General features: G+C 48.7%; 12 protein-coding genes across 12 annotated transcripts, besides 11 other annotated features; all 12 read right to left on the reverse strand.

The window, feature by feature from the left end:
* On the reverse strand, positions 1 to 550 carry Tc00.1047053507001.4 (hypothetical protein, conserved; the record flags this gene model as incomplete). Its single annotated transcript, XM_807889.1, has 1 exon — positions 1 to 550. A coding segment is annotated over one exon (550 nt), but the record flags the coding sequence as incomplete, so codon positions are not given.
* Positions 1 to 21,125: part of a sequence feature (heterozygous, non-Esmeraldo-like haplotype) that runs on past the window's edge.
* Positions 772 to 2,577, reverse strand: Tc00.1047053507001.10 (hypothetical protein, conserved; the record flags this gene model as incomplete). Its single annotated transcript, XM_807875.1, has 1 exon — positions 772 to 2,577. The coding sequence occupies one exon, from the start codon at positions 2,575 to 2,577 to the stop codon at positions 772 to 774; it is 1,806 nt and encodes a 601-aa protein (XP_812968.1).
* On the reverse strand, positions 2,879 to 3,628 carry Tc00.1047053507001.14 (hypothetical protein, conserved; the record flags this gene model as incomplete). Its single annotated transcript, XM_807888.1, has 1 exon — positions 2,879 to 3,628. One exon carries the CDS (start codon positions 3,626 to 3,628, stop codon positions 2,879 to 2,881), a length of 750 nt encoding a protein of 249 aa, XP_812981.1.
* On the reverse strand, positions 4,236 to 5,531 carry Tc00.1047053507001.20 (hypothetical protein, conserved; the record flags this gene model as incomplete). Its single annotated transcript, XM_807876.1, has 1 exon — positions 4,236 to 5,531. The coding sequence occupies one exon, from the start codon at positions 5,529 to 5,531 to the stop codon at positions 4,236 to 4,238; it is 1,296 nt and encodes a 431-aa protein (XP_812969.1).
* Tc00.1047053507001.30 (ankyrin repeat protein, putative) lies at positions 5,787 to 6,284 on the reverse strand (the record flags this gene model as incomplete). The annotated part of the gene is made up of 1 exon (XM_807877.1): positions 5,787 to 6,284. One exon carries the CDS (start codon positions 6,282 to 6,284, stop codon positions 5,787 to 5,789), a length of 498 nt encoding a protein of 165 aa, XP_812970.1.
* Positions 6,828 to 7,115, reverse strand: Tc00.1047053507001.34 (hypothetical protein, conserved; the record flags this gene model as incomplete). Its single annotated transcript, XM_807890.1, has 1 exon — positions 6,828 to 7,115. One exon carries the CDS (start codon positions 7,113 to 7,115, stop codon positions 6,828 to 6,830), a length of 288 nt encoding a protein of 95 aa, XP_812983.1.
* Positions 7,211 to 7,239: a microsatellite.
* Positions 7,496 to 7,523: a microsatellite.
* Positions 7,551 to 7,581: a microsatellite.
* Positions 7,749 to 9,287, reverse strand: Tc00.1047053507001.40 (hypothetical protein, conserved; the record flags this gene model as incomplete). The annotated part of the gene is made up of 1 exon (XM_807878.1): positions 7,749 to 9,287. The coding sequence occupies one exon, from the start codon at positions 9,285 to 9,287 to the stop codon at positions 7,749 to 7,751; it is 1,539 nt and encodes a 512-aa protein (XP_812971.1).
* Positions 9,603 to 9,622: a microsatellite.
* On the reverse strand, positions 9,746 to 13,597 carry Tc00.1047053507001.50 (hypothetical protein, conserved; the record flags this gene model as incomplete). Its single annotated transcript, XM_807879.1, has 1 exon — positions 9,746 to 13,597. The coding sequence occupies one exon, from the start codon at positions 13,595 to 13,597 to the stop codon at positions 9,746 to 9,748; it is 3,852 nt and encodes a 1,283-aa protein (XP_812972.1).
* Positions 13,884 to 15,161, reverse strand: Tc00.1047053507001.60 (hypothetical protein, conserved; the record flags this gene model as incomplete). The annotated part of the gene is made up of 1 exon (XM_807880.1): positions 13,884 to 15,161. The coding sequence occupies one exon, from the start codon at positions 15,159 to 15,161 to the stop codon at positions 13,884 to 13,886; it is 1,278 nt and encodes a 425-aa protein (XP_812973.1).
* Tc00.1047053507001.70 (syntaxin, putative) lies at positions 15,602 to 16,510 on the reverse strand (the record flags this gene model as incomplete). Its single annotated transcript, XM_807881.1, has 1 exon — positions 15,602 to 16,510. One exon carries the CDS (start codon positions 16,508 to 16,510, stop codon positions 15,602 to 15,604), a length of 909 nt encoding a protein of 302 aa, XP_812974.1.
* Positions 16,571 to 16,620: a sequence feature (A-rich).
* Positions 17,390 to 17,439: a sequence feature (A-rich).
* Positions 17,473 to 18,696, reverse strand: Tc00.1047053507001.80 (acyl-CoA dehydrogenase, putative; the record flags this gene model as incomplete). The annotated part of the gene is made up of 1 exon (XM_807882.1): positions 17,473 to 18,696. The coding sequence occupies one exon, from the start codon at positions 18,694 to 18,696 to the stop codon at positions 17,473 to 17,475; it is 1,224 nt and encodes a 407-aa protein (XP_812975.1).
* Positions 18,741 to 18,783: a sequence feature (CT-rich).
* Positions 18,914 to 18,937: a microsatellite.
* Positions 19,219 to 19,269: a sequence feature (AT_rich).
* Positions 19,411 to 19,494: a microsatellite.
* Tc00.1047053507001.100 (transporter, putative) lies at positions 19,568 to 20,860 on the reverse strand (the record flags this gene model as incomplete). The annotated part of the gene is made up of 1 exon (XM_807883.1): positions 19,568 to 20,860. One exon carries the CDS (start codon positions 20,858 to 20,860, stop codon positions 19,568 to 19,570), a length of 1,293 nt encoding a protein of 430 aa, XP_812976.1.

The raw sequence follows: 21,125 nt of genomic DNA on the forward strand, positions 1-21,125 counted from the left end.
CACCACGAATAAAGAAATTGGGATACCTTGGCGGACACGTGAGGGCGGCAATGGCAAGGCGCACGCCAGCGGTGGTACAGGCCTGAAGTGTCTCCGAGGTGAGAGGCAACACATTCACCGCTGCCTCGCCACGTAAGTGACGCTCCAACGGTCGTTCGCGAAGCACCTCCACGTCAAACGAAATTGCCCTCTCCACGATGAAATCATCATCCCCGTCCTCATTGCCATCGCCCCCGTCGACTCTCGAAGCTTCTCTTCTCGCCTCTGTGGTTGTTGCGGCCGCTGCCTCTACCAATCCTGTCAAAAGTTCCCCCCAGTAGGCATCATCCACCACTAAAGTGTCGCCTGTCTTGCTGTCCCTGTGAAAGACGGTAAAGTCACTGGGTGGAATGTCCATGAAGCGGAGCTTCTTCTCTACAATATCGTTAATATCCTGATAACCATGGTCATTTGGGTCGGCCACTGTCATGGTGTCGCGGAACACCCGTTCCCCCTGCACGCCGGGCACCTTTGTAAACCGGAGGCGAAGTCCGAGTCGGACCACCACCATTGGGGGACGGATTCTGCAGCAAAAAAATAATAATAATAGGGAAAGCAAACGCAAAAGTTAAAAATCCCATGCAATATAAGAAGGCAACAAAGAGGAATGGTATTGCAGCAAAAACAAACAAGAGAGTGGAAATATTTTTTTTTTTTTGGAACCCAACAACAACAACGAATAAAACATGCAGAGTCATTAAAAGGCGGCAATTTCTGTGAAGATGATTTCACTCACCGTAGGAGGTGAAAGATGGCCCCCGGATCAAGTGTGGCGAACTGAAACGCCTCTCGCAGTGCGGAGGTGACCGCCGATCCTCGCGGCAAGGTCATGCGCAATACGCACGTCATACCGCTACGTCTTGCGGCCTTTAGAAAATGGCTTCGCTGTTCCGCGCCACGAATGCCATTTCGAGCAATTATATTTTTACCTGTGGCCACGGAAAGGGGGGAAAGCTGCCGCATGATACCCTCTTGATCTTCCCAAAGCTGCGGTCGGATGGGCGCATCATTGTTGCTTTCCCAACACCACCCCCTTTCATCATCGAATAGGCAATACGTGAAGTCCCTTGGGCGTACCACGAGACGGCGGTACGTCGCCGGCGGGGCTGCCTTCATTTTCATCAGACCCTCGATTTGAAGCTCCTGCGCCAAACGCTCTGACGCCTCCCTCATTTTGCCATCCGGGGAAACCAACCGCTCCGCTCCGTTTCCCAGAACAGGAAGAACCACTTGTTCCAAGCTAAACCGTCGACCCTCTTCTGGGGTTTGCACGACGTGGATCTTACCACGCAAATGATTCATGTGCTTCTCTCCGGCGATGGAGAGCCATTCCGGGTGATGCACAGATGTCATTTCTCCATTCATATGATCTGCCGGTGCTTCAAATAAATCTAAAGGGCCCTTCTCTTCATCCAAAATCACAAGATCTCCTAAAGCCACCTGATTCCCATGCATTTTCCAACGCAAGGATGCCAATGCATTAAAGTGAGCATCCGCCACGCTTCTTAATTTTTCCTGCAAAAGCAGACGAGGAATGCACTCGCGAATCAACTGAGCGGAGTTGTGGCTTTTAGGAGCAATGGTAGATGCCCTCTCGAGGAAATCACGCAAAAGCATGTGATGCGGATAATACAATCCGGTTTGTGCTCGATGGATCAATGCGTCATCCTCCTTTAATGCGTGTTCCAGGCCTTGTTTGACGCTCGCCCAGTCCCTGCGCGTGGACTTTGGGTCCGCAAGTATCTCCAGCAGGGAGGGGATTTCTTTGCGAAGCGTGGGGGAGCGCTCCGTCAATCCAAGCACATGTCCTCGGAGAAACTCCACGTAATCTCGCTGAAGGAGATGACGTCCACTCTCAAAGGCGCGAAAAAGACCAACACCATGCCGTGCCAAATGCGAATAGTTCAGAAAACCATTTTTTTTTAATCCCTCGAGACGCGGGAGAACATCCGCCAGGGACCCACGCATACCTCTCAACACAATGGAATACCGCAGGTCTGGCAGAAGGTGAATAGGCAAAGACGGCGCCGCGTTCTCTTCTACAGGAATCTCCATGGCTTTTCCAAAACATACAACTCCCTCTGCGAGGTGTACCTTCTGCTCATGCCGAAAGACATGCCTGGCTTCTCGAGAAGGTGAGTGCAACAAAACAAAGCGCTCTTGAGAAGAGGTAAAATCCAATGGTGTGAGAAACTGAAGCGACGCCCTGTGGGGGCACCGCCCCTCAATGAAGGCGGCGATCGCCGTGTCTGGAATCCCCTCAGAAATTACACGAAAAACAAAAGCGGTTGCTGTTTTCTTTCTTACCCCTTTTTCTTCCACCTGACTGAGGAAACCATCGGGCCATACCTCCTGAACGATGAAATCATCAAAGGACCATTTCATCAATCCTGTCAATCGCAGGCCTCGTTCCTCCTCCGCTCCGGTGCCGCAACGGTGTATTGTGCGCAGCTCAGTGATCCCAACGGCATCTTCCACTGCAGCAGCGCCATGGGCGTGTTTCATGGAATTCCTGATTTTGATTCTATCTTTCGTCATGACTGCGTGTACCAACCTCTCATTAGCATTCCCGTGTATTTCCCCTTCAATGGACGTGTGTTCAAAAAGAAAAAGAAATGAAGAAGACAGGGCACAATGAAAAGAATGGGCGAGTCCACGGAAGGAAGGCGGCGGGATACGGTCGAGTCGTCTCTCCGCCTGCCCATAGATGCGACCGCAATCAAAAGCGGAGCCAAAACCCAATGGGAGATTTCTAGCGTCAAAACAAACGCCTCAACGGGAGGCGTTTCTCCCTCCCCTCTTCCTCTCGCCTTTTTTTTCTTTTCCTTTTCTTTCACTGTCACAGATCTGAAAGCCTGACATTCGCCTGTTTTGCAAAGGCCTCTCTACGCCAACGAGGCATGCAGCGAAAAGCATATCCTCCATGCGGATTCATCATAAAGTAGGGACGGTCATTCCAAAGACAAAATCCCACACAACTCAAATACCCAACTTGACCGCTAACTACGCCGCTTAACCAATACGTCCAACCCATTCCCGTGAAAAACTCCACATCACTGCGGAGGACCCGGGAGTCCAAAGACACTGTGGGGATGGGGTAACGATAATACAGTCGTCGTCCGGCGGAACTCATGAGAAGGCCTTTGCGCCAAAATAGAGTTCCCACGCCAATAGCAGTACACCACGTGAGGCTGTTGAAACTAATGGCCTTCATCCACGCTTGTCCCCATGTATTGCGTTTGCTGCTCCACATCGCTTCCGAGAGAAAGTAGTGTAGGGTTGTTCCAGCAAGTACCCCTGGTATCGCGATCCAAGCCACTTGTCGCATGGTACCGTTTAAAGTGTAGTTTACTCTCTTTTCCGTGAAGATGCATGCAGCAGTTCCGATGCAAGACACCATCAGGACCATCGCTGAGGAGAGAAGAAAGCCATATGACATACAGCAAAGGTTGCATCGCTTCTCCTGGGCATTTCTTTTCTTGACAGCCTCTGGTACCTCGTCCGAATGGATCCCAACCTCCACGAGTAGCCTGGGGTCCGCCTTTTTCCCTGTAATGATAGATATCTTTGTGGAGTCTAAATCTGTCATTTCTATCACTGGCAGCTCTCTCTGCCTCCAAAAGGAAGAAAAAAAAAAAAAGAAGTACTAGGAATGCACACAGAAAGGCACTTCGCGTATCCAAGATTTATGTTAAACTCGTACCATGCACACGCGGAACGTGTCTTTTTCTTTCTCTCTCACACATACAATATTCCTTCCCTCCCTCCTCTTCTAAGATTTCTATCTACGACAATTTCATCAGACAAGCGTCGACCACGCACAGACACACATGCACACTCTCTGATACGCAACACAAGGCGCGGTAGTACTACCCATTCCCTTTTAGATTCTAAAGGTAGATTTCTACCAAACACATTCACAATCATTCTATGATAGCTCCATTGTGTAACAATGGGCAAATAAATAAATAAATAAAGAAGTGTTTTAACCCCCTTTTTTCCCAAAGGGGAGAAAGAAACAAAACAACAACTGTAAATGGGAAGGTCTCATGCATAAAAAGAATTACATATAGATATATATTCAAAAACCCAAGAAAAAAAAAAACTGAAATAATCCTCCAAGTGGAAGCCCGCATAAAATTGCCATAACTCCATCCGCACCATTCTTCATTGCTCCATTCTTTCACATAATGTCTTCATTGTTGTAAATGGGCAAGTCCCTCTCTCTTCTTTCTGCTTTTCGTTTCAAAAACGACCAACCGCTGACTTGAAGTGTTGTCAAAATTGTTTGCACGGCGAATCATCTCAATATGATCGGCAGAGAGTCCAAGCGCAAGGCTCTGTGACTGTTGAATGATGCTACAATGCGCCAACACGAGAGTTTCCGTGGGTCCATCAACATCCGCCGTAGTACCGCGCGCTGTAGAGAGCGAGGAGGTGGACTGGGTGACGAAGTTCATCGGAACAGTCGTTTGGGGTTGCCCACGCAGTGATGCCTGGTGGTCTCCTCGCTTCAGTTGAGGGACACTCTCTTCCGCACGAAGTCGCTCCCGCAGGTGTTTCTGTCGCAGACGCCAGAGTTCGTGCTTGCGCATTAGCGCCTCTGATTGTGCCTGCTCCGCCTCCTCGTCAAGTTCAACAAATCCTCGGGACGTGGTATTGCCCATCAGAAGTGTATCTGCCTGGGATGAAGTTGTGCCAGCATCCATGAGGAGAGCATCATGCCCCATGGATGGCGGTTCCATAACGGCTGTTTCGTCTCCAATGACAAGTTCTGGCATACGATCATCGGATTCCCCGTCATCTGGGGTAAGACGGGAGGTGGAAAGCTGGGAGTTCGCAATTTCCTTCTGCAGGAGGCGCTCGAAGGTCTGTTTCTTCCGCTGTTGCACATTTGAGAGGAATTGACTGGTGATGCTGTTGGCGACCAAAGGGCTCCATGCAGAAGACGATTGCGACCCAGCTGCTGGAGAAAATGGATTGCTCGCCTCGCCCGGCCCGTCAAATAAGCCCGAGAGCGAGCGAGAAAGGACCTCCTTCATATTGACATGGCGTGCCTCAGTCCGTAGCGCCTTCTGTGAACGGCGGAAGAGAAGCAAGGGATCATCAGCCTCGCGTCCTGCAGATTCACTTCGTTGTTTTCTCTTACGGGGCGCCTGCTGCTTCTTCTGCTTCTTCTTCTCCTTTTGGCGATCAGGGACTCTCTCTCTGGCGTCCGGCCCCGGTTCACCTGTGAGGGGCACAATTTTATGATTTGGGGATGGGGAAACATCCTCATGTTGGCCCAGAAGCGCGGCATCGTGCTCGCCCTCCGATGATGCCACTTCTGGCGTCGCGTCAGTGGGAGGCACATGCCGAGACTCCTGCTCCTCCATATACCGCCGAACCTTGTCGTGCGGCGAAAGAGTCTTCATCGCAAGAACATCAGCGGCCGCGCCATACGGCTGGGGCGTCGCACTCGTCACGCGAATGGCTTCCTGCACAACAGTCATTTTACCCGTTCCCTGTCAAACTCACGTGTGGGTGAAAGACAAACTTCGACCCAATGCGGTCGGTCCAACAAGATTAAAAAAAACAAACAAACTCCGTAACACACACACATACACGATAAAAAAAAAGGAAAGAAGCAGGAAGAATGTTCACTTTTTAAGGCTGCAAATATACAGAGAAGGTAAGACCAAGAAATAATCCTAAACGCAAACCAACACCATACACACTCAGAGGGAGATTTCGTCCTTATCTCTTCTTCACTGCTGCTCAAGAATACTTACGGCTTCCACCTGGCCAGTTGCCCCGGCACACGCCAGCGCCGTTAATCCTGCCACATTCTTTGCACTGGGCATGGCGCCGTTCTTGAGAAGGATCTGCAGCACGCCCACATGACCAGCACCAGCCGCAAGATGCAGCGGTGTGCGCTTCATTTCATCCCTTGCATTTGGATTGGCACCCTCATCCAGGAGACGCTCCACCACAGCGGTGAATCCACGCTCCGCCGCGTAGTGCAACGGCGTCCATCCACCAGCGTCCGCCGCATCCAAGTTCACAGTTTGCGTTGGCTGCGCGGAAAGAATGGCGTCAACAATGCAAAATTTTCCGGAAAATGCTGCATGGTGCAGGAGCGTCATCCTGTTCGCATCGCTCTCCGTGACACAACCCCCATGCCTCACATATTCCTTCACACGTGCCTCGTTCCCCAAGCGGCAGGCATCATAGATTGTTTCCTTCCTTTGGTCGCCAGTCTCCATGGGTGCGTGGCGTGCCGCCCCTTGGTGCGCAAACACACGGAAAAAAAAACAAAAACAAACGAAGATGCATGCGCCTGTCCAAGAGGTTCGGCGCAATCCGCACCACTGACATCTCCATTCCCCCACGGCGGGTCTATCCAAAAAGGAATAAACAAACAATCAGGCAAAATGGCAGTCAGTTTTTTTTTTTTTTCGTCCGCTTCTACAATTTTCCTCCCTTCTTCCTCTCTCGTCTGTTTGTTGTTTCCTTTCCCCTACTTGTTGCTCTCTTTTGATTTCATTCCCTCCACTCTTCTGTTTATTTGGGGCCTTCATCTCTCCTCTGCTTCTATTTTCCTTCGCGCTAAAGGGTGACGCTCTCTTGCAGCTACAGCTCTCTGCAGTGCGTTTCAATAAGCGGAAGTGAGGGTGTTCGGACGCCCACACCGCGCGCATTCAATTGCGACCATGAATGAAACACAAAACCACAAATGCATGAAATTTCATAGAAAACAAACAAACAAACAACGACCTGGATCACACATTTTTCTACGTGAAACACGTTTACCTCTTCTTTGACTGGGCTGGTTGGCTCTTGCTGGTGCTGATTTCCCCCTCCTCCATGCCCGCCTGCTGCATCAGCTCCGAGATAGACCTTTCGAGGTCGTCAATGCGTGTTCCCATCTCGTCAATGCGGGTGATGATGGTGTCTGACATCTCCTGAAAACGTTCCTGCATATTTTGGAGCAGATTCTGCACAAATCCCGTCAGCTCCTGAGTGCCCTGCTCACCGTATGCACCTGGAAGGCCCCCGTCCGCTGTTTTCCCTGATGAAGCAGCATTTTTTGACATTGCTTCACTTTACTGTACCACTACTGTGCGCCTGCAAACGATGCGAGTCAAAAACAAGATTGATAACTTCCTGCAGTTTTTAAAAAGGCCGGTAAACACACACACACACACACACACACACACAAATACAACTAATGGACACAATAATAGAAAAAAAAAAGAAAGAAGGGGGCAAATTCAGCATTCTCCAAAAGAAGGAAAAGGGGGCAATGCAGACAAAATTACAAGAACAGCACACCACAAGGAACATCCAAAACCACTACCACAATGTTCTCTCTCTCTCTCTCTCCCTGAACGCATGCAACAAAAAAGAAAAAGATCAAGGAAAGCCCACCTTGACCCCACACCGAGAGGGAATCAATGAGCAATGCATTCTCAGTAAAAAAAAAAAAGAAAAAAAAAAGAAAAGAGAGAATGGGAAGGGAGCATAACAGGAAAAAAAAAACAACAACAACAACAAAAACAATTTAATTGTGCGTTTCATAGCACGTCAACACGCGCACAAAAAGAGGTCAACATACATAGACAACCGCACACTTCGCTCTTTTTTCGACTTGCAATATATATGATAATTACCTGCACACACACATATACACGTATTATATCTACGTATGTAGATACATTTGTTACGAGTTACGTGTCATCACGAGCTTCGCGGTTCCCAGGGATGAATAGGAGCGGATCAATTTCATTGATATCACTTGGCAAAGAGCCACTCGCAAAGGAGCTGAGTACGATGGCCCGCGCTCTTCTTCCAAGCCCATCGGTGAAGCCAGGACGCGAGCCTCCATCCAAACTACGTGAAACAAATAGAGACGTTGCACTCTGTGGCCGTTGCAACAATACCTGCTCCTGCATTCTACCTGGGGCTGACAACCCAGCGCCATTGGACTGCGAGACTTGTGTGAGCGCCTCACGGTCGTCGCCCATCGTCGGCGTGCGGTTACCAGGCAGGAAGGCATCTGTCTGAGCCTTCCTCTGGAAAAGGGGAAGTTGTCGTGCCTCTTCCTCTGGGACAATACGCACGCTTGAACTCAACTTCATGGCTACAGCAAATCGAAGCTTCCGTGCGTTTCCAAGTGATATCATCTTGGCCGAGTTCTTTAGGGTGTACTCCGCCACACGCCTGTTCATGTCAACCATGAGTGACACGTAATCATCTTTTTCTAACGCCTCAAGTCCATCTTCCTTCCGGTGATGAGGAAAGTTTGAATAAAAGACGCCTGTCATATAATAAACACAACAGTGCGACGTCCTGTGAAACTCCTGATCTGTGCTGACACACGAGTCAGAGACCAGTCCGATACCGACATAGTCACTGTTAAGAACCTGAAATGTGATGCGGTGACGTCCTGTGATGAGAAATCGGTTGCCGACCATAGCGACACCGTAAATAACACGGAATCGATTGCGTTCAGGATTCACACCTGGTCCAGGCCGAAACTTAACCGCGCTCTCCGGAGTTTGATCACCCAGTTCATCCATCAAGCCACGGATTTGAAAGTACCGTGCGTCTGTCTTGAGCATCGACAACTGGTCCTCATTCAGCATGGTTAGCATCCGGTAACCGCGAAGATAATTAAGAATGAGACGAAAAGTGGCAGGGTCTCTATCGATGAAAAGCGCCCCCGTCTCATCTAACAATGGAGGCTGCACAACTTGGCTCTGTCTGTTCTTATCCGCCTCCTCCTCCTCCTCATCGCCATTATCCCTGGAGGTGCCACTACTACGGAATCCAAGGAGGACGTCGAAATAGTTTTCTTGACCATCTTTACCGAGCAGTAGCTGAAGAGGAACAGTAAAGGTCTCGTCCCCGACGTTAAGACGTATAACGTCATATGGAGAGATGTTCCTCAGTGAAAGAATACTGCCCATCCCCACGGTTGACAGCTCTCGCTGCTTCAGAAGTGAGGCGACATCCCGCTCAATTAGCTGGCAAGCGTCGAATTGACGTTTCAATTCATTCTGTATGTCTGCTGCCTCCGCCGCCGCGGAGATTGCTGACGGAAGACAGTTTGACTCCTGTGACTCGTCTATTTCATCATTTCGAGATACGCTCTCATCTGTAATCATGTCGCTGCGGTGCGGTGTGGCACTCCCCTTCCGAATCTCTTCGCCACCGTGACGCGGGCGCTTGTGCCTTTCCCGCGTGACGGTGCTTCGCTGCGGCATTTTCCCCCCTCCTCCTCCTCCCACTCAGCTCCGACGCACTAAAACAAAAGCAAACAAACAAAAAAACAAACGCACAGCGGCAGAAACACAAAACACTCTCGTTTCCTCTCACTTCTTTTCGTTGGCTTCCCTACTTCCGCCCTCCACTCACTAAGTTTGGTTCGTGCTCCTTGTTGACGAGGGAGAATAGGGTGTAAAGAAGAATACACAGAGCCACTGCCATTACAAGCATAGTGGAGCGCAACGGAGGCCAAAACAACAACAAATCAGCAAACATTTATTCAACTTGTCGCACAGACAACAGCAACAACAACGAAAAAAAAAAAAAAAAAAAAGACAGCATTTCGGGCGAAATAAAAGAAACAAAATTTTTTTTTTTCTTCTTTCCTTTAATTCTCAAGCTCTCTACATGTACACGGCACAAGAATACCGACACCAACCATTCTTTCTGCCTCTGTCTAGAGGTGCTCAACCTGCAGCTTCACCGTGTACGTCATCTCACGTTCATCAAGGTCTGAAAGCGTGATGGTCAAGACATGCTCCCCCACCTTAAAAGGAAAAAATTCAATACTCTCCTCGTAACACCTGACACCATCATTTTCATTCTGCTCATCCCCATTGGTTCCGCCGCTGTTGCCCACATCAGTAGTAATTTTGGTGCCGCCACCGACAATGCTAGTTGTATCCACCGGACCACTTAGAATTTCAGCGTCCAGGTGGTTTTCCATGGAGAGGCGAACACGAAGCGGCACAGCCCGCTTCCACGGTGCGCTAGCATGCACAAGTATTGTCGCAGGCTTCATCACTGGTAGCTTGAAGGGGAACTGACTTGTCGAGGCGGGTCCACTTCGCCACTCGCCTTTGGAAGATACTACACCACTCCCATCATCCGCGGAAACCATAATGCAAACCACAACATCTTCCAATGGCTCCATGCTCACCAACACATTTTCAAGGATTGAAAAGTCCAGAGCCAGTTCACCGCGGCACTCTGGAAGTTCTCGCACCGCCCACGGAAGTGGAAACCGACGCATATTCGATGGAATCTTTGTAATTTCTATGGGTGGAATGAGATACTCCGCACCTGCCACAATCATCGCGTCAGGGATGGAGGCGAAGAACAACTGACTACAAAGAATTTCAATGGTATGCAACTTGCTCTTGTTTTTTACCGTAATTTCAACATAACGCCGATCCCGTGAGAGCTCAAGAGAGGTGACAGCAACACTGGGAACATGAAAGACTCGAAGATTTGTTTCCTGAACACGGCGGGGGATAACTGCAAAAACAGGAACAGCATTGGGGACATTTTCTGGGGTAACAGGTGGATCATATGGTAGTTCTATAGTGGTGCGGAACACGACCTTTTGAAAAACTACATGGTCATTGTCAGCTGGGGCAACCATCGTCACTTTCACCGGAAGGATATCGCCAGGGTACAGGCAATGCGAATTTCCCTTCTTCGGTAGGGAATCGTATTCAAGCATGACGTAGAGGGATGCGGTACTCACTCTTTCCTTGCATCCAGTGCACGATTCCAACTGACACGACTCATCATGTGCTGTAAGATAAAGTTTTTCTATCGTCACCATGCCGGCATTCGTTAGGTAGAGCGGAAAATGAATTGTCTGACCCCCAAAAATTTCCACCTCATTGACTCCCAGCGTACATGAAACGTCAGGAAGTCGCTGCAGGACGGGAATAATGGTGGGGGTTGGCGACGGCATAAGAAAGGTTGAGCAGAGAGAAAGCTGCCCGAGACGAATCTCCACACCATCCACCACAAGATAACCGCGCATATTCGGTTGTACCTGAAGGCGCAATTGACGTTGTGACAGCGACGGAAGAATCACACCTGTCACCAGATAACTTGACGGGGCAAGAGGCCCAAATACATGCCCTACGGTATCATCGCTAACACGTCCGAGATCATCCAACTTCTCCACAGAACGACAATGAAGTGCGATGGATGTTAACTGCACATCTAGTCGAAGTGGATTCTTTAAAACCAACTGCACTTCACCCACAGTTCCAACAGACCACACCACTTGTCCCGGCGGCAAAATCTTTCCATTCAATGTGAGAACTGTCATTTTCAGCCGTCCGGTATCAATAAAGGTGAAATGGGCACCACTTAGAGGAACGGTTTTCGGTGCTAAATGGGGTGGTAGCGGGAGTACCTCCATGCTTTGCAACAACGGAGGTGGCGACAACGTGAGAGGTTCTATCAACGTGTTACTTTGCTCCAGAATGTCCATCAGCTTCTGTTGTATCTCACGACGGAGGATGGGGTAATATTCAAAGAGAAGAAGAGACGCCACGACATTTTGCATGCCAGTATCCAAACCAGCCCTTGTCACGGCGTAAAGAAGTTGCATCAGTGGCGGCACGTCCTGGGCCCGATGGGCCCGATTTCCCGTAGTTCCTGTCTCACCCTTTTCGTTATCCACAGCATAGGAATTCCCTATTTTTTCCCGAGATAGAAAATATCCTTCTGTTGTCGGATCTTGAAACTCCATCCGTGGAAGAGAGATGCCGGCCATTCTACACGCACGCAACAGCAAACAAACAGAGGCGCCATGGGCATTTGCCTGCTGCTCCGAGACAGCAGCCTCAACAACGTTAAAAATGGCCTTTCGCCAGCAACCAGAGAGAGAACTCAAGTATGGGATCCGCCACCGCAGGTATTGCTGCATCGACGCCGGGGCGCTCTTTGCCGCTGCCTTCAGAACCGTTAGAGATTCCAGGAATTTTCGTTTATCCCCCTCTTCTGCAAAAAGTTCTGCACGCTTAAGTTGGATTGTCGCCTCTCGCTCCTGCAAACCGAACACCGACCCTGGAACAGAGCGTAGCTGCTGCAATGCTTCCTGAAGGTAAATTTGCAACTCCACAAAACTCACGTGAAGGATCTCTTTAAACGCTCCACGTGCGTTCTTACAGGCATCTTCAACGCAAATACCTACCTCCTCCGTGTTATCTTCTTGAAAGAAGCGACGTATTATCGCAACCTGCCGCCGAAAGTTTTCAATATGGGTTGATAGAGGTTCCTCCACCTCTCTGGGCAGTCTACGGTTAAGTGACGTGGCTGGTAAACTGTGTTTCAGCAGAGAAGTTGCCTTACGCTGATCCATTCGCACGTTTTCCACGATAATTTCCAATTGATTCAAAGTGGTATTCATATCTTCATTCCACACCGTTGCATCACTTTCGAGAGAAGAGAAAACGCCCTCCACTGCCGTTGTGAAATCGAGCAATGGGGCTCGTTGCAGGTAACGTAGGGACGCAAGGGATTCCAATGTTGCTGAGCACCACAGTGCATCCGCCTCGGGTAGTGAGTCGTGATAGGCGAGTAGAGCGGCGTCTAATGCACCCACACGTAAAAGAAGGTCTCCCCTCTTTTTCGCCAAACGGGAATTTACAACACGGGCTGTAGGAACTTCACCACCTCCATTTGTCGTGCCAGCATTCTCAGTGGTGGGCCATTTCGCAGGTGCCACATTTTCCACCGAGGCGCTAAGAGAGACGATTTGGGCGTTTACCTGTTGCACTATTGAGAGGGCAATTTCCGTCAACAGGTACCGCGCCACATCCTCCGCCGGCGAGTATGAGTGAGCGGGAAGAAAGACGTGCTGTGACATGGCTGCTTGTGCCTCCGCCGTCGGATCCAACACGATACAGCGACATGTACACCCATTAAAGTACCGCTGAAAGACCAACTTCAGTGCCGTGAGGGCTTGACAAGGCTCGTAGTCGTGGCAGTTGAGGACCACTATCACGGCGGCAACACTTTTGTGGGCCTCCATTTCTGCCCACGGTGAAGCAACAATTGCGCTGACATTGGAAGCGACATGGATCAGCATTTCAAGCACGGCATCCTCCTTGTAGTACTCCGTAGCGGCCGGAAATACCCCACGGAGAGAGCGCATAGGCACAAAAGGATTCTCCAACAGCGCATGAAAAACACGCCTTTCAAAGCCGCTTGATGAATCCAAGGAATGCTCCCCATCCTTGGCCGGGTAACTAGTACTACTGCTGCAGGGACCAAAACTCTTGACACCCTTCTGCAAATCACGCACTCGTGTTTCCAAGGCACACTCTAGGCAAAGCGAAAATGGGAGCCAAAGGATCGGCGCACAGCGATGGGACCTTAACGACGTCGACGGCATTTGCCATGCAGAAGAGTCAGCCGCCTCTTTCATCTTTTCTTCGGAGTCCCAGAGGCAAAAAAAAAAAAGTTGGAATGGAGTTATGCAGGCGAAAGAGCAACAGACATCAGTACCGCGCAGCCACTTAACGTGACGGACATGCATCGAAGCACACACACACACACACAAATTGGAAGATAAAACACAAAAGGGACAAAAAAAAACGGGCAAACAAATAAACAACAGCAACACTTTGTAAAAAGAAAAAATTGGTAAATGACAACAAAAAGGTGAAACCACATCTCAGATGATATGTAAGTTTTCCCTAGCAGATATATATATAAGTGCGTCTTATGTATTTGTTTACAAAAGTGTGGATAAGTTGTTCTCCCAAGGGCTACCAAGTCTCTCTGATCCTCTTATTCTTCTCCTCGTGAAGTCCCATCCCAAATCATCCATTGCGGTTAAACAAAAGCAGCTGTCCAAATGAGATGACACGCACGGGAAGCTCACATGCGGGTGAATTGTCATTTTCTGCGCGTAAAATGTAATACAACTGCCCCTTCATCACCATTGGATTATCCGAGGGGTTGATGAAACTCAATTCAAACTGCGATGCTACATCGTCATCGACTCCTTCATGACAATGACGATGATGGTCACCACTAGCAACACCGTCACTGCGGCCATCGTCGTCATTGTTATCAATGCTATCGCAGTGTGTTCCGTTTCCTCTATACGGGTACTGGGCTAACTTCCAGACGTGGGCCGCATGTACGTAGCCGACGTCCTCAATAAGCTCAGAAGACGCGACATCAAGTCGCAGAAAATAAGAATTCACCACATCGATTCGGGTCGTGGGATCACGTGGCTGCAATTCAAACCTCAACATGAAAGAACGGTGGGCCTGAGAGAATGGAGAACCCTTCTCCACGCGCTTCCCCTCCATGGCTTCATCAAAAAGCCGCACTGAGACAGTGAGCGTAAGATCTGCGTTTTGGCAAACGACGCGACGCGGAACATGCTGCTGCACAAAATCCAACAGCCGCTCACTGTTTCCTGCTGCGGCCACAATGGCACGAGAGTCCATGTTGAACGAACTCAAGTAATATGCTGCCAACGGGAATGGTGCGATGTGCCTCAGGACAAACATTTCCCTTCGGAGCCCGAGTTCCCCCGCTGATGCCACTCCGGTAGCGCACATGTCTTCTTCCGTGTTGTTGTGAGATCTCCATTCCTTTTCCGTTTCTCCATCTTTCGTGGGGTCCTTCTCTACAAAAAACGCATCATCAAGAAAGTCCGTTTCGTTGAGTTCAGATGCCACCATTTCCGCCTCCTTCAGTATCGTTTGGGTTGACTCACTAAGCACTTTTTCCAGCCTCGCTTTAAGCCACGCCAGCTCGCGCATGTGAATGAACCGCTGCGCAACGGGGGGTAAAGGGCGCGATGTTGACGGAGTGTCGCAAACGTGTGAATATGACAGTAACGCACGGTGGAGATCATCACAGCAGGCCCGAACAACGTGGGAGGGGTCCACTCGGTGCTGCCGCAGTAAACCGGAGCCGCAGACTTCACCAGAACTCGTGACTGTGCGTGAGGCGGCTTCCACAAGCGGGTAGGAGAGAATAAAGCGGATATCCTGCAGGTGATGGGGGAGACGTTGAGCGGCATGAATTCGCCTCAACAGCGATCTGTAAAGAGGAAGGAGGCTCATTTCTGGTTGCATCATGTGGCGTGTTACTTCTTTGCTTGAGAAGCGCCTTCAGAGCATCACCACAACTCTGAACGGAAAAAGCCACCCCCTCCAAGAGAAAAAAAAAGGAAGAAAAGAAGGCAACAACAACCACAACAAAAAAGAGTCTGCTGGTAAGCGCAAGGCAGCAGCCATCTTCGCTTTTAAAGCAAGAGGGAGGGGAGGGGGCGGAGCAGCCACGACAATAAAATATACAAATCATTCATGGAACGTTCACTTGTTTTTTAAATCTTCTGCTAACGACAGACTTTCAACCAGTAGGGCTAAGTGGCCCTGTACTGTTTGTGTGCCACAAACACACACACACACCGAGAAAAAGAAAACACGCAAAGCAATGGCAAGCAACCGGCCTCTCTTTCTTTCCTCTTCTTTCCCCGGTCATTCCTTATTGCTTTTCTTTGGGTTTCCTCCACTCGTCACGTCACCGCCTTCAAAAAGAGAGCAATCAACAGTCCAATGATGAGAACAACTAAAAACAAGACGCAAATTTTGAATCCCCCCGCTTGCTGATATTCGGCCGCTCGTTGCAACTCCGCCTTTGCCTTCTGTACACGTGCGTGTGTGATTGTCATGTTGTAATCTATGCGGTCAATCACAGCGCCCTGTTCAATGACAAGTGTATTCATGTCCTTAAACATTTCATGCAAGGACTTGATTGACGCATATATTCTATCAAATTCTTTTACCCGCTCATCTACCATGTGGTGATTCAGCAGAATGGTCTCCACCTGTTCTTGTGTCATGCCCTTCTGGAGATATTGATCCATCACGGCGTCCGTTTCCAGCTGTTGTTCAATGACACGTTGATGCTCACCACCCGCCCAACGTTGGGCCACCGCCTGCTGCTTTTTCACGTCCATCATGTAACGCCTTTGTCTCTCACGATACACCTTGCTGATATTGTTAAGCTCATTGATAAGACACATTTTTACGTTCCGAAGAATACTCAACTCCAAGTCCGTGCCGCTATCGGGGAGATCACGCATGTAGGCGGTCTCCAGGTCCTTCACGACCTTCTCACACTGTTTAAACAGACTATCAATGACGTCCTGTGCCCGTTCAATCCGCACCTCCTCTTGGCCCTCATCCCGGGTTGAGCTGAACTCAATCTTGAGGTGATTTCGCCGCAGGCCCTCGAGGATCTCCATTTGTTCCTGAATCCTTTTCTCTATGGCGCGGATGTCATCCATCTTCTCCACCCAAAGCGGGGTGACATATACACTATGCAGCTGCTCCTCCTCCTCAAGTAGTCGCTGCGCGTCGGGGTGCCTCGGCCGAACGCTACGGTACTGTAGAAACTCGGCGGTACGATCCCGTGACGCCATTGCAATAGCACGGATGACGAGGCTCCAGCAGGGCTGCTTCCTCGGAGATTTGTCAGGCGGAAATAAGAAAAGCAAAAAAAAAAAAAAAAAAAAAATAATAAGAAAGAAAAGAGTGGAGAGAGAAGAGCCGTGGCAGGAATAACGGGAGACTTCAGAAAGGAAAACCAAAAAAAGGAGTAGAATCCAAAAGGAAAAAAAAAGTTCCGTGGATCAATTTGCGGTGGTGGAAGAACAAAGCACAACAACAACACCCCCTCCACACACAAAGACACAATTTGGCTCCATCAACTGAGGCGTGCAACGTCGCGCGGTTGTGTATTTAACGAGGTCTTCAGCCGCTCTGGCGCCAATCTGCCGTACCCGTTCCGCCCGCGTCCGCGTGTGTGTTTTCGCGTTCCGCAACGACATTCCGGACCTCGCACGGAGAGACGGGCAGGCCTCATGCGCGGCATCCAACGCCAAATCCACCCCCCGCAACCAACCCGATGCACGCTGAAACCCAAAGCATCCACAAAACCCCTCCCCCTTCCCCCACAGCAAAAGCAACAACAACAACAAAAACGTGGGTGTGCGTGTGTGGAAATAATACATGAGAGGCAGGAGGAAGGCAATGGGGAAGTACTTCCAACATACATGCGCAACAAAACAAAACAAAACATCAACGAATAAAAAACAGACTGTTGATGGAAGTGAAATCCATTTCTTCGTAGTCTTTTTGCTTCAAAATAAATTCGCCTCCCACTCTTCCTATTTTTTGCCCATCACCCAATTGCTCGATCGCAAACAACAAAAACAACAACAAAACTTACGCACAAACTCAAACCCCCCCAAAAAAAATGATGCATTGGTTGGCGTTTCACATGGCAGGAGCCGCAGACCAAAAGGGAAACGAAAGAAAAACAAAAAGGAAGAAGAAGAAAAAAGAAGAAGCGTGGCGAGTAAAGAACTCTTCTCCAAACCATTCAGTTATATTCCTTTTTAATCAGCTTTGCGATTGTCTGTAACTGAATGATGGATGTTCCCTCGTAGATGGCGCCAATCTTGGCGTCACGATAGAGACGTTCAAGACCGAAATCCCTCGTGAAGCCAATGCCACCAGCCCACTCAATTGCCTTGCTAGCCGTTTTTTCAGCCACCTGGGAGCCAAATAGCTTTGCCATCGCAGCCTCCTTCACAAAAGACTCACCCATTAACTTCTTTCTTGCCGCGTTGTACACCATAAGACGCGCTGCGTGGATGTTGGTGGCACACTCCGCGTACTGCATCTGCAGCGCCTGAAAATCTCCAACTGGTGTGTTGAATTGCTTTCGCTGGAACAGGTATGGCATGACAATATCCATTGCCCCTTGAGCGATGCCAACCATCTGCGCCCCGATTCCAATACGACCCTCATTAAGTGTTGCAATGGCAATCTGGTATCCCTTACCAACCTCTCCAATTAAATTCTCTTCGGGAACCTCGCAGTTCTCAAAGTTTATCTCGACCGTCGAACTGGCGCGAAGGCCCAACTTGTCCAAGGGTCGGCCAACATGTATGCCCGATGATTTTCTCTTGTCCACCACAAAACAGGTAATCCCCTTGTATCCCTTTGAAGGGTCCACGTTTGCCATGACAAGAAAGATGTCTGCATAACCACCGTTGGTAATAAATATCTTTGATCCATTGATCACCCATCGATCACCCTTCTTCTCGGCACGGGTCCTGAGAGCAAAGGCGTCACTTCCGCTTTCCGCCTCGGTGAGGCAAAAGCACCCTACACATGATGATGCCAAATCCGGAAGAAATTTCGCGTTTTGCTCACTGTTCGCAAATCGAAGAAAAATATTGTTCACAAGGGTATTGTGTACATCCACAAGTACTGACACCGATGGATCAACACGCGAAATTTCTTCAATAGCCAAAATGCTTGAAAAAAAAGACATATCCCCACCTCCGTGCTCCGCGGGGATCTCGATGCTCATAAGTCCCGCCTCAAACAGTTCCTTAATGACCTCCTTCTCCATGGCACTTCCCTCGTCCATCCTACGAGCCCGTGGTTTTAGAACTCGGTCCGTAAACTGACGCACGGAATCCAAAAGCATCTTCTCACTCTCCGAGAGAAGAGTCACAGGAGTCGGAGTTTGTAGCGCGGCACATCGTGCAATACCGCAGCACCTAAGTCCCAAAGCAGAGGTGAAGCGAAACATATTCAACAGGAACCAACAAATAAATAAAATAAATACTCACTTCTTCCCTTTCCCTTTCCTTCTCTCTCTCCTTCTCTTTTTCTTTCTAAAGATAAATATTGGTGTGTATGGGAATATATATATTCTGCCTCTTCCCTAAGGGAGGGAGGGAAAGTAAATGGGGAAAACCAACAATAACAACAAAAAAGGTTCAAGGAATGCCATTTCCCCATCCCTCCCACCACCACCACCACTACCACCAGAAACAACAAAAGACTCATCATTGCCATCCTCGATGTACTCTCGTTTTTCTCCGGCAGGCCAGAGCACATAAAGCAATTACACCACCAGACGTCCAACGGCGCACGCAAAGGCTTAATGCACAAGGCAAAACAACCAAAAAAAAATCTTACGATGACGGACCTCCTTTTTTTCTCTTCGAAAAAAAAAAAAAGCGCAAGGCAGAGAGACACAAAGAGAAAGGAGAGAAGGAGGGGAAGGGCAACGTCAATACATATCGAATAGTAAAAGAAAAAGAAAAAGTAAATAAATATTTAATTTACTTTTATAATAATAATAATAATTATTATTATACATATGTATGTGTATATATACATACAACTACGTGACTATAATAAGTGTATAGATCAGTTAGATCCGGAAATCAACACAAACGTCAAAGTGTGGTCATCTCCGGGATCACAACATAAAAAATCACAGAATTCACACGCACCGAAGTAAATAAAGAGAATCACACACACACAAAAAAAAAACACAAAACAACAAAAACCAACAACTGAAAAACAAACAAACAAACAATAAGCTTCATTACAGGTAAATCTATATCCCATTTTCAACCAAATAGGGTGTGGGAACATTCATTGCCCGGCGCTCACCCAGCATGTACCCCCTCTGTCCAAGAGGCCCTACCGGCTCCATGACGTTTGTGGGAGTAAAACACAATCATCACAACAAGGGTCAAAAAGGCGCCATTCACAATAAAGGGGAGACCGCTCAGGACATGCGTGCGTGGTTGATTCTCAAAGGACCACGACAACAGTCTTCCAAGAAAAAGAGATGCAAAAACTTCTAATATATTCTGCAGGGTTCCCACGCATCCTAGCGCCAAACCAGCAACGCCGTTTTCCGAAGCAATCGCGGTGATCTTTGCGTTACATATGGTAGATGCAATTGTCATCATCGAGGTTAAAATGGAGATCAGGTACATTTGAGCACCTGTCATCGCTAGGGCGTAGCCCATAGCTACTATAGGAACCACAGCCAAAAGAACAAAAAGCACAGGCAATACAATATCGCTCGAGATCAGAAACCTGACGCCAATAAGTTGAAAGATCACAGTGAGAAGGGCAGAAAAACCCGCCAGCACACTCATCTCCGGTAATCCCCAACCAAGGCGAAAGTCCACGAAAAGCACAAGCATCATGTGTGTGTTAACGTTGCCAACACGAAGGAGGGCCATAGCACAAATAAGATTCCTCAACAATGCATCACTGGATATAATACGCATGCTATTCATTACACCACCAGCGGAGTGAAACAAATTCGTGCCCTCTGTGTTAACAAATGCCGTGGGAGAATTTAATCGCAATTTGCTCGGGGGTTTTAGTGCCAAAGTGAAAATAACGCCCACAGCCGCAAGAGAAGACCCAAAAGTCAAAGCAACAACACGTGAATAGTACCGACTAATCAACCCACACAAAAGTGAGGAAGTGAGCATCGACGTTCCAAAAGTCGCCCCAACATACCCAAACGATTCCAACAATGCGTTACCGCTCAGGTAGTCTGACAGAAATGCATGCATTATTGTCGACGGAATAGAAATGGCTGCTATTCGAGCCACCCACAGCATATAAATTGAGCCAGTGATATCGGCAAACACAACCAAAATCGTCGTGAAAAAAAAGAAAATGACCCACGGTGTCAAAAACTCAAGACGGCCAATACGATCCGAGAAGTGGCCGGTAATAGCACAAAAAATCATTCCACTCACTGCCGTCGTGGCAGAAAAGAGACCCTGCCAAGTCGGTGCCACATCTTTTCCCACAATATCCTTCAGAACGAGAGGTGTAGCAACTTGCAACACGGCCCAAGAACCGATAATAAACCCCCAAATACTGCACAGTCTTAACAGGAGGACGCGGCTCTCACGGGAACAGTTATCCATCTCTGTGTGGTACCTAAAAAAAATTAATCACAAAAGATGCTCTAAAGAAAAAAAAAAAAAAGGGACAAAAGAGGACTGAAAGGTGGCTGCACACTCATCGCACAGGCGCCATCAGCGGGTGTTCGTCCCCCTCCCACCACACGCACACACAGGCATCCAGTGTTCGGTTAAAAATGTGTGCGTCCGCCGGGAAAAATCCAAAACACACGGACAAAAAAAAAAGGAAAAAAAAGTTATCCCCAGAGAGAGAGAGAGAGTACTAAAG

Source organism: Trypanosoma cruzi, genomic scaffold (assembly GCF_000209065.1).
Source record: "Trypanosoma cruzi strain CL Brener 1047053516807 genomic scaffold, whole genome shotgun sequence".
NCBI classification, from domain to species: Eukaryota; Euglenozoa; class Kinetoplastea; order Trypanosomatida; family Trypanosomatidae; genus Trypanosoma; species Trypanosoma cruzi.